General features: G+C 44.3%; 2 protein-coding genes and 1 pseudogene across 2 annotated transcripts; 1 reads left to right on the forward strand and 2 right to left on the reverse strand.

The window, feature by feature from the left end:
* Positions 1–4028: 4028 nt before the first annotated feature.
* On the reverse strand, positions 4029–4955 carry LOC136652183 (olfactory receptor 5V1-like). Its single transcript, XM_066629109.1, has one exon. It carries the CDS (start codon positions 4953–4955, stop codon positions 4029–4031), a length of 927 nt encoding a protein of 308 aa, XP_066485206.1.
* A 3356-nt stretch (positions 4956–8311) lies between these two features.
* LOC136654968 (5S ribosomal RNA) lies at positions 8312–8431 on the forward strand (annotated as a pseudogene).
* An 834-nt stretch (positions 8432–9265) lies between these two features.
* On the reverse strand, positions 9266–10213 carry LOC136652847 (olfactory receptor 5V1-like). The gene has a single exon (XM_066629774.1). It carries the CDS (start codon positions 10211–10213, stop codon positions 9266–9268), a length of 948 nt encoding a protein of 315 aa, XP_066485871.1.
* Between the last annotated feature and the right edge of the window lie 852 nt (positions 10214–11065).

Genomic DNA, 11065 nt, shown 5'->3' on the forward strand with positions numbered 1-11065 from the left:
AGTCAACTGAGCCCAAGTTCTGCACATATCAGTATTATAAAGACAACCGACCCATCCCTCCAACACCATCTCTTTTACTTTTTTTAATTGTTCTACCTGAAAAAAGATTTGCAATCTTCTCTTTTCCACCAGATTGCAGTACTGTCGCAGTAAAATGTCAGCCCAGGGTTTTGCTAAACCAATTTTCAAGTGGTTCTATTCAACAGAATTCAGCTGAGGAAGATGTAGTGTGGTCCCTCTTGCTTGTTGGATTGTCACTGTTATCATTATGGGTGGACAAAGTATTTCTGCCTGTTCTTGGGCCTCATTCTTTTCTGTTTGCTTTTTAGAACTATGGTATATCCTAAAAATGGGCACAGCACAGAACTGGAAAACAGTATTCATTCATGGCCCAATCCTATCCCCCCCCCCCACCAGTGCAGCTACACCAAAAGGAATATGCTGTATCCACCAGAGGCAAGGAGAGCAGGAGGCTTCAGAAGAGAAAGGGGATTTAAATCCCCTTTTCCCTCCGCAAGCCTCCGCTCCTACTATGGGTCTCCTTGGACCTGCACCAGCAATTTCACTGGCACAAGTCCAAAGAGAGAAAGGGGGTGGGGAGGCTGTGGATAAGGAGGTTACTGCATTACTGCTGGATTCACCCCCTCCCACAGACTACAGGCCTCCATTACTTCCCCTTCCCCACCCAATTTTACTCCCCCTGCTCCTGTTCCCCCCCTTCCTCCACCTCTCCTGCCTCCCATACTGGCTTACCTGCTCTGGCAGGCAGCCAGCATGGCAACAGCGTGTGGAGGAAGGCTCTGTAGCGTGCACTAGTTCCACCAGTGGGGCGGCCCAATAGGATTTGACTGTAAGTCTTCTTGCAGCATAGCTTTAAACTCCATGCTGCCTACCACACAAAACATTCTAAGAACACAATTCTATCTAGTAGGCTGGCACAAGTCCCTTGTGCCCAAGAGGTTTGCAAATGTGCTGTAAAGCACGTTTGGCCCTCCTGGTGTGTCAGCTGGGCCGGCGCAGGGATGCACACCGGCCCACAGAGGCTGCATCCAGCCTCCGCACTGACGCAGAGAGGTAAGGCTGTGTCAGCCAAGCTTGGCAGATGCAGGGGCCTGGGGAGGGCAGGGAGGAGGCGGGAGGGAGGTGTTCCAGGGTGGGGGCAGGCAGGCAGGTAAGGAGCAGGAGGCAGGGCTGGGACCTGGCAGTTATGCCGGATCCTAACCCTGTTCCCCGAGAGATTTAAGTCGCTCCGTTCTTCTCTGACTTGCATCACCTCCAGAGGTGGTGCAAGTCTGAAGAGACCCTTTAGGGCTGTGATGGCTTACTCAGGGTAAGGGGAAGAGTTTCCCCTTGCCACCAGCTGAGCTGATTCTGGCCCCAATCTTGTGCTGGATACAGCACAGGACAGCGCTGCATGAAACTGAAACTGAAGAAAGGAAACTCACATAGCAGCCACACAAAATGTGAGAATAAGATAGGTATACCCTCATGAGCCACAATCCATGCAATTCATATTTTATTGGGGAGAAAAATGTCTATTTTTTCCAACTTTCCAAGGTGGTAGGTTACAAATCCCCTGCTCTGCTCACCTTCTTGTCTTCTTTTCTTTCCCATCCCTCATCCCCCATCCCAGAAAAATATGCAGAGGCACTGGGTTTTGAGATGCCTTAGCATATGTGGCAAACGACAACAGTCACGCCTGCACAGAGTGCAAACTCTCAGCCTTGAGATATGCTGAGTGTCTGAAAGCCAGTGCTAGAAAACAACAGAATGTTATAGAAAGAGCTTTATCTTAAGAATGTGTTGCGGTTAGCCAGGCCAGCTAGAAGCTGTTAGTGTAATTTGTATTGCAAGGGATTGCGACATGTTTAGAAATAAATAAAGCTTGCAAGAGGGGGAGGAACTCAATTCAGACTCAGATCGGTTCCAGCCTCAAGCCTCTCTGCATCTCTCTGAAACCTGGCTCCTGGCTTTCATTCATTTACTGCGCTGATCTCATGCTCTTTTAGCCTCAGTTTCCTTCCTTACCTCTACAGTGCCCTGCACTCATCAAGTCACTAAGCCATAACAGGCCTGGTGGGCTTCCAAAGCAGTATCAAACTGCTACACCAGTAGGTTTTAGTTTTTCCTTAGTTTGAGACCCTGGTTTCAGACAAGCACTGGTGGGAGGAACCCACCTCCTCCCCTCAGCAGCTCATCACCCACTGGCTTTGCTGCCTTTGCTGCCTCCCCCCAGTCAGTGCCTCCCCCCAGTCAGTGGCATAGCTAAGGCATATATCTGCTATCTGAGGTAAAATATTTTGTAACACCCCCCCCCCCGCATGACAAAATCAAATTTAATTAATTAAATAAATAAAAAGTTATTGGTTCCATGTTGTATCATAACAACATCTCATCAGCAATCAGTCTCACAGGTCAGTTTGGAGTTGAACAAATCCACTTTTTGTTCCACAAGGCAGTTGTGTTTTCATTTTCTGGTTAATTGGCCATAACTTTTGATAGAATACAGATATTCCAGTGCAGTTTGTTGCACTGCATTCAGCATTAAATTACCTTTCCAATGATATATAACATGATGGTATTCTTCGTACGTACTAAGATTTTCACAATTTTGGTCACTAGTGTCAAGCTCAGCTTGTTGCCCCCCTAAAGCTTGATGCCCGGTAAAACAACAGCTACCCCCTGCACCTCCTTAGCTATGCCAATGATATGAAGGTTCCATTTAGCTAGCACAACTAATGGTTGTGGATAGACCTCTTCTCACCTAGAGATTTGTAATCTCCTTTTAAAGCTTTCTAAGCTAGTGGACGTCACCAGAACTTGTGGAACCGAATACCATAACAGAATTATACATTGAGTGGAGACGTGCTTTATTCTCAGTCTACTGCCTATTCATTTCATTGGGTGAGCCTGAGTTCTAGTGTTATGAGAAAGGTAGGACAATTTCTGTGTACTTTGGCCACACAAAGTGCTCATCTGAAGGGATTGTTTTTTCTATAAAACATGTATGGACAGAGGGCCACCAAAAAGCTGTCGCAGTGCAGCATTTTTGTACGTATACGTATGACACCAGAAATGGCCAGAAAGAACTGTTTGGAATACACACCTGTACATCAGGGCTCCCCACCTACCCAGCCCCACACACCCACATCCCCACCCACCCACACTTACCTCTGTAAGCTGCCCCTTGGTTAAGTGTGTAACTGAAGGCTCTCTGCATTTTAGTCAAGCTGCACTGCTTCTCCAGCACTCAAAACCAAATTGTGAGTTTGGGTGGAACTGTAGACTACATGCACTGCAATCCAGACCACAGTTACTGTATGCTAAGTACAAATACCTCTAAATTCAATGAAATTAAGGGAGCAATCCTAATTCCTTATGCCAGCACTGACATAAGGGCAATGCAGCTCCAAGATAAGGGAACAAGCATTCCCTTACTTTGAGTAGGTCTCTGTGAGTGACACCCAACTGCAAGATGCAGCACATGTCCCATTGGCACCGCTATGCAAGTGCTGGAAAGCAGTGACATAAGGGGTTAGGATTGCACCCTTAATCTCTAGTTTGGGTGCAAACCTTACTTTGGTGAGTTTGGGGTTGCAGCCTTACTAAAACTTTGTTGGTCCATCTTACTTTCCAATAAGTCACATCCCAAAGGCTGCAATCTTATCCTATCCAAAGTGGTGAGTGTTTCCCTCTGACTATCACTGTTAAAAGCATATACATGGTAGCCTGTTTAAACTACAGATCTGCAACATTTCCCCAAAGACAGTTACATACCATGGTAGCATCCAGTCTAACATGGTAAAAGTGAAATACACATTGAAATGAAAGAAGACCCACCTGAAATTGGCTTGCGACCCACCTAGTGGGTCCTGACCAACAGTTTGAGAAACATTACCTTAGACTAAATGCAAGCAAATAACTCTTAATCATTAAGCAGCTATGAAACAGCATAACAATGTACAGTGCAAAAAAAAAAAAAATGAACATTTTATAAAACAAAGCAAAGGTGCTATGAAATACATTATTCAGAATTTCCCCATTATGCTTTGCCAAGCTTTCTTCACATCCTTATTTCGCAAGGTATATATAATGGGATTTAACAGTGGGGTCAAGATGCTGTACATCAGTGGGACAAGTCTTGCATTAACAGACGAATGAGTGGAAACAGGTCTCAAGTACGAGAAGATGGAACTGCCATAGTAGAGAAGCACCACAGTGAGATGAGAGGAGCAGGTAGAGAAAGCTTTTTGCCTCCCTTCTGCAGACCTTATCTTCAGGACAGTTGAAATGATATACGTGTAAGATAAAAGGATGCTGAGAAAAGGTGTCCAAGCCATGAGCAAGCCCATATAGAGCAAGAGCATTTGGTTGAGGGAGACATCTCCACATGACAGTTTCAGAAGTGGTGGAATATCACAGTAAAAAGCATCTATTTGGTTCTCCCCACAAAAAGGTAGCCGGAATGCATAGACTGTGTGTATTGCAGAGTTCAGAAAGCCACCAGACCAGCAAACTGTGGCTAGTTGGAGGCAAACAGCTTTGTTGACAATCAATGTGTAGCGCAGAGGGTGACATATGGCCACGTAGCGGTCAAAAGCCATCACTGCCAGGAGGAGGCATTCTATGCCCAAAAAGGAGAAGAAAAAATACAGCTGGAGCATGCAGCCCATGTAGGAGATACTACTTCTCTCTGAGAGGAGGTGTACCAACATTTGGGGCATGGTAGTGGTAGTGTAACAGATGTCAAGAAAGGAGAGATTTCCAAGGAAGAAGTACATGGGAGTTCTGAGTCTCTGGTCCACCAGGGCCATGATGATGATCAAGGTGTTCCACAACACAGTCAAGAGATAGATGATCAAGAATGCCACGAAGAGTAAAAGCTGAATGTCTTCTAAATGTGAAAAGCCCAGAAGAATAAATTCACTCAGCTCTGTCTCATTATGTATTTCCATGACACAGTGAATAAAATGGTGCTCTTCCTGCATTAAAAAAAAACAAGTGTGGATCAGTGCATCATCAGTGGTGGTGCAGATAAAATTACACCGGGTTTTGAAAATCAATCAAATAATATGAAATGAAAATTTCTTAATGTGAAATCCAATTATCAAGTAAGGTGAGTTGGATCTAGTGTGAGCAAATTTCTTAAGTCTTCCATGCATATGTAGCATGGTAAAGGACATTCACCAACTCCTAACACAGCCTTTATCTTACCAGTAAAAGATGTTTGGTTCATCATGGTCATATTGTTGTCTCCTGTATATTCATTATGGCTTTCATTTACTTATATGTGCTACCTGCCCTTTGTGAATTCCTGCCCCAGGGAATTTCACTGCCATAAACACAGAGATTTGAATGGCCTGGAATAAGGTTAGATGAAGAACTGCCTTTCCCCGTATAAATGTACCCACCTATTTCATTGAACTTCATTGGGGATTGTTCCATGTCCCACATTCCCCCCCTCCCCATTTCTGAAGCTCATGGGAGGGCAGATGCATAACAGACCATCTCAGTCACATCTTCAGATTCAGGAATCGCTTTCCCCTTGTGGCCAGTTTTGTCCCTTCATTGGTTTGCTTTTACCCATTTGTAAGGATTTTTCTGTCCAAACAGACACATGACACATGTGCCCCTCTGTGTTTGTGTGTGTGTGTGTGTGTGTGTGTGTGTGTGTCTATTTTCTATGTGTCTGTGTTTATACTATAGACCAAGGGTGCCCAAACCCAGGCCCTGGGGCCACTTGCAGCCCTCGAGGGCTTCCAATTCAGCCCTCAGGGAGCCCCCAGACTCCAATGAGCCTTTGGCGCTCTGGAGACGTGCTGGAGCCCACACTGGCCTGACGCTACTGCTCTCAGTGGGACAGCCAACTGTTCTTCCTCTCATGTGAGCTGTGGGATGAGGGCTCCCTCCATTGCTTGCTGTTTCATGTCTGTGATGTAGCAGTGGCAGCACAGGAAATGCCAGCCCTGCTTTGTGCAAGGCCTTTTATAGGCCATGAGCTATTGCAAGACCTTCATTCATTCATTCCATCACTAATGTATTCATCTATGTAAATTTATTCAAATTTGAACTGTAAGTTAACTCTTTTTTTCCCTGGCCCCCGACACAGTGTCAGAGAGATGATGTGGCCCTCCTGCCAAAAAGTTTGGACACCCCTGGTATAGACAATAGCCCCTAGCCAATTCTCCTCTGAGATTGGCATGTACCCACCAATTGGGCAGCCAAACCCACCCATCTTGGCAGAGGGGTTGGGATGAAGGCTCCAGATGGCTTCCTCTTCCTAGCTTTCCCAGAATAGTGTAGTGCAGCCATTTTCAACTACTGCGCTGTGGTTCACTAGTGTGCCGCAAATGGTCTGCAGGTGTGCCGCGGGAGTTTGGGGTAGGGTCACTTATTAATAGGGCCATTGGGGGATGTGAGCCCCCCACCAACAGCTTGGTGTGCCTTGTCCATTGTCAAAAAACTATTGGTGTGCCTTGACAATTTCAGTCCCTTGTCAGTGTGCCGTGAGATGAGAAAGGTTGAAAATCACTGGTGTAGTGGTTCAGGAATTGGACTTAGACCTGAAAGATACAGGTTCAAGTTCTTGCTCAACCATGAAGTTTCCGGGGAGACCTTGGGCAAGTCACTATCTCTCGCCCTAACCAACCTCACAGGGTTGTTGTGAGGACAAAAGGAGGGGATGAACGGTACACTGCCCTGAGCTCCTTGAAGGAAGGCGGGGTATAAAAATATGAACAATAAAATGAATACAGAATCACCTGAACTACCCAGTCACACAAGCTAAATATTATATTAAAGTAGTACTTATGTCATGTATGAAATGGCAGTTCAGACAAGGCTCCTTTCCCACAATTAGGAAACAGGGAACTATCACATCAGGAGAGGGGCTTGGAAGTGTACTCATAGGTGCTTCATCATATGTGAGTTTGGCCAGCTTAAACATAATGACCAGTGGCATTGCTAGGAAGGTGCAGAGGGTACAGATTGCATTGGATTGACACAGTTGGAGGGTGACCAACTGTGACCAATTTTTGGAGGGTGGAGGGTTGGAGGGTGACCAATTTTTTCCCCCACAAAAATTGTGAAATCTTAGTATTTTCAAATAATACCATCATGTTATATATCATTTGATGTGGAATTTCATTCAGAATGCAATGAAACAAACTGCGTTGAAATGTCTGTATTCTATCAAAAGTTATGGCCAAATAACCTGAAAAGGAAAACACAACTGCCTTGTATAACAAAAAATGGATTTTTTTAAACAAAACTAACCGATGAGACTGATTGTTCTGAGAGCCAATGAGGTGTTATTATGACACAACAGGTGACCAATAAAGTTTTAGTAGGAGTCAGCTCTCATTTCCGAGGAGTCTCGGAGCTAATATTAGAACTCATTCCCATGTATCAGAGTTAATTCAGTAGTGTGTACCATCAAGTTGGCCACTGGTTTTTTTGTTGGTTACCAATTTGCTGGGTGACCGATGCCGTGTGTATGATATTGTAATGTATTCTGTATGGTTTGGTTCAGAAGGAGGTTCATCATGGGGTGACACAATGGTTCATAAGAAGGTCCATCATAGGGTGATGTGAACCCTAGTGACACCTCTGGAGCTGACCATGAGAGAAGCGTACATGTGCCTTCTTATGCAATGTGCTTGTCCAACATCAGTCACCTCCAACAGGGTGTACAAATTTCTAAACATCATTTTGAAAATGCTGCAGTGATATCAGACATTCTCAGAGAAGCAGAAATGAGAGACTTCAGACTACAGATGAACAATTCTGTGTTTGAAGTACTAATATTAACCCTTTTTTGCCCAGCCCCCAGGTGTGCACATCTGATCCCTTTTGCATATATGCAATGTTGGGCAGAAAAGGCTTAATTAAAAACAAAAAACAAACTGCCACCTTTGGATGGGATTCTCCTACCTCTTATAAGCAGATATTTATATGACACTTTGCATCCTCAAAAACAACAAAAGTGCCCATAGCAGCTTAGACAGCAATATAAATTTTGAAATTGTTTCTGGTTCCAGAGAGCTCACAATTTTAAAAGCACAGTACTTACTGCAAAAGATGCCATGCTAAGGTGAACAGGAACAGATACTCTCCCACTGCTAAAATAAGAGAGAACTGCCATTGAATAGTTGACAGGGAGTTAGCAAAGATGCAAATCTTAAAACAACTAGAACAGGGGATGGGAACTCAAGTCAGGTGACTCGATTCTTGCATTAGGGTTGGCTGGAAGGGGGAAAAGGAGGCAGGAAAACCAGGAAGCGGTTCTTCATTGCTCCAGCCAGTTCTTTATGGCTCTGGCCATTGTTACCCTGCAGATGCCTGATCTTGTCTGATCTTGGAAGCTAAGCAGGGTCAGGCCTGGTTAGTACTTGGATGGGAGACCGCCTGGGAATACCAGGTGCTGTAGGCTTATACCATAGTCTTTCGAGACTGAAGGTTGCCAACCATTGTTACCTGGAGGAAGAAGCTGTCTCATTAAATGACTGGCAGTAGGATGACTTCTGAATAGAGCTGCAAAGGATTGGGTCATACTCTTAATGTAAGTCTCCCAGCTGCTGCCGTGTGACCCTTCTCCTGTTTACTGCTCCTGTTCCCTCTCACTGTCCTCCCACCCCCTCCTGCCTTGCCAAGCTCAGATGCCTCCCAGTCCCTTTGGTCTGTGTCTTGGCATGCCTGATCCAAAAATACTGAGTCAAAATGACTTGAGAATTTTGGGGGGTGAGTCAGCAAAGGACGCTGATTCAGATGCATGCACAAGTCAAGTTGTACAGGCGTGGACACTCGGGTCTCGGCTCAAGTCTTGCCACAGTGCCAAGTTCCCATTCCTGGTGATCGCATTGCAGCTGGGGAAGTGAGAATGAAAAGGGATGGCTTTCTCAAACTTACCTAATGAATTTATGGTTGATGTCAGATTCAATTTGGAGAAGTCCTGATAGGCAGTTCAACCTCTTGGTCACCATGCTGCACCAGCTCTCAATCCTTACATTAACATCTCCATGCACATTAAAAAATAGATTCCCCACATCAACATCTCCAAACACATATAAAGCTCAAGTGAGGAACATGATTTCTTCATTTATTGTGTATGAATTTCATGGAATGAGAAGCACTTACACATTTATTTACCAAGCCTTACCCTATCTTATATTCCCATCCATATAACCAAAACTAAAATAACTCAAAATCATAAATCACCTGTGAGAACACCATAACAATATATAATGCAAAGCAATACACAATTTTACTAACCAATGCAGAAAAATGACATCTTACTCAAGTTTGTTATCATTCTGTTCCAAGCTTTCTTCACATCCTTGTTGCGCAATGTATATATAATGGGATTTAACAATGGAGTCAAGATGCTGTACATTAGTGGGATCAGTCTTGCATTAGCAGATGAATGAGTGGAAATGGGTCTTGAGTAGGTAAAGATAGCACTACCATAGTAGAGAAGAACCACAGTGAGATGAGAGGAGCAGGTGGAAAAAGCCTTTTGTCTCCCTTCTGCAGAACGTATCTTCAAGACGGTTGAAATGATATATGTATATGATACAAGAATGCTTACAAAAGGTGTCCAGGCCATGAGCAAGCCGATATAGAGTAAAAGCATTTGGTTGAGGGAAACATCTCCGCATGACAGTTTCAGAAGTGGTGGAATATCACAGTAGAAAGCATCTATTTGATTCTCCCCACAAAATGGCAGCCGGAATGCATAGACTGTGTGTACTGCAGAGTTCAGAAAGCCACCAGTCCAGCAGGCTGTGGCTAGTTGGAGGCAAATAGCTTTGTTGACAATTAAAGTGTAGCGCAGAGGGTGGCATATGGCCACGTAACGGTCAAAAGCCATCACTGCCAGGAGGAGGCATTCTATGCCCAAAAACGAGAAGAAAAAATACAGCTGGAGCACACAACCCATGTATGTGATGCTACATCGCTTTGAGAGGAGGTGAGCTAACATCTGAGGGATGGTGGTGGTGGTGTAGCAGATGTCAAGAAAGGAGAGATTTCCAAGGAAGAAGTACATGGGAGTTCTGAGTCTCTGGTCCACCATGGCCATAATGATGATCAAGGTATTCCACAACACAGTCAAAAGATAGATGATCAAGAATGCCCCAAAGAGCAAAAGTTGGATGTCTTCTAAATGTGCAAAACCCATAAGAATGAACTCGGTCAACTCCGTCTGGTTTTGCATTTCTCTGCTTCAATGTATAAGAGAGTGAAAATTCTATATAGATAAAATGGTGGATCAAAGACAGTGCAAATGAAATTGCATTTATTATATGCTTGAGAATAAGACTTTTCTGATCTGTTTCAGACCCTGACATCTCACTCTCTAATTTCCTAATCTCCATTGTATGCTGTGAAGTAATTATGACATTCATTTCCTTATAGCTGTATGAATTCCTTCAGGAACATATCCCCAAGATAATTTTTATTCTCTTTTACAAACAAAGTGTATAGGGACATCTAGTGGCATCCTTACAGCTCCAATTAACTTCCTTTGATTTTCCCCAGAATAATCAAGACCTGTGGGATGAATGGGGTGGGGATGCAATAATCCAGGCACCCAAAAATAAGTGATGGCTCCTTTACAAAAAGAAAAGGAAAAGGGTTTGCCCATGTTTTGGCACCTGGGTTCTCCAATGAAATGGAATACAGGTCTTTGCATGTGTTCTCCTGAACTGGAGAGAGGAGGAGACCTGGTAATATCTTCATCTATCCTAACCACAGTCAGCAGTCACTCCCTGGAGAAAGTTCCTGAACCAGAGACCATGATTTCTAGAGCGTGTGAGCCCAAGAACTTCTCAGTTAAATAGAGTAGTGATCTTCAACCTGTGGGTTGTGACTTCAGTGGGTCACTTTCAAATCTACCTTTCAAAGTCTGTGCAAGAGAGGGCTTGGATTCAATCCAATGATGGCACTGCCTTATCAAAATTGAGTTTTTGATATAATCCTGCACAGCTTCTTCTCGCCGTCTTGCGCTGCAGTTCCTGAATCCAGCCGCGCTCAGGTTGCTACCCCACAGGGTTGTTGTGAAGACACA

This window comes from Tiliqua scincoides, chromosome 5, assembly GCF_035046505.1.
Source record: "Tiliqua scincoides isolate rTilSci1 chromosome 5, rTilSci1.hap2, whole genome shotgun sequence".
Classification (NCBI taxonomy): domain Eukaryota; kingdom Metazoa; phylum Chordata; class Lepidosauria; order Squamata; family Scincidae; genus Tiliqua; species Tiliqua scincoides.

Coding starts and splice junctions, on each gene's coding strand:
- LOC136652183 (XM_066629109.1), bottom strand. CDS start 4,955: ATGGAAATACATAATGAGACAGAGCTGAGTGAATTTATTCTTCTGGGC.
- LOC136652847 (XM_066629774.1), bottom strand. CDS start 10,213: ATGCAAAACCAGACGGAGTTGACCGAGTTCATTCTTATGGGTTTTGCA.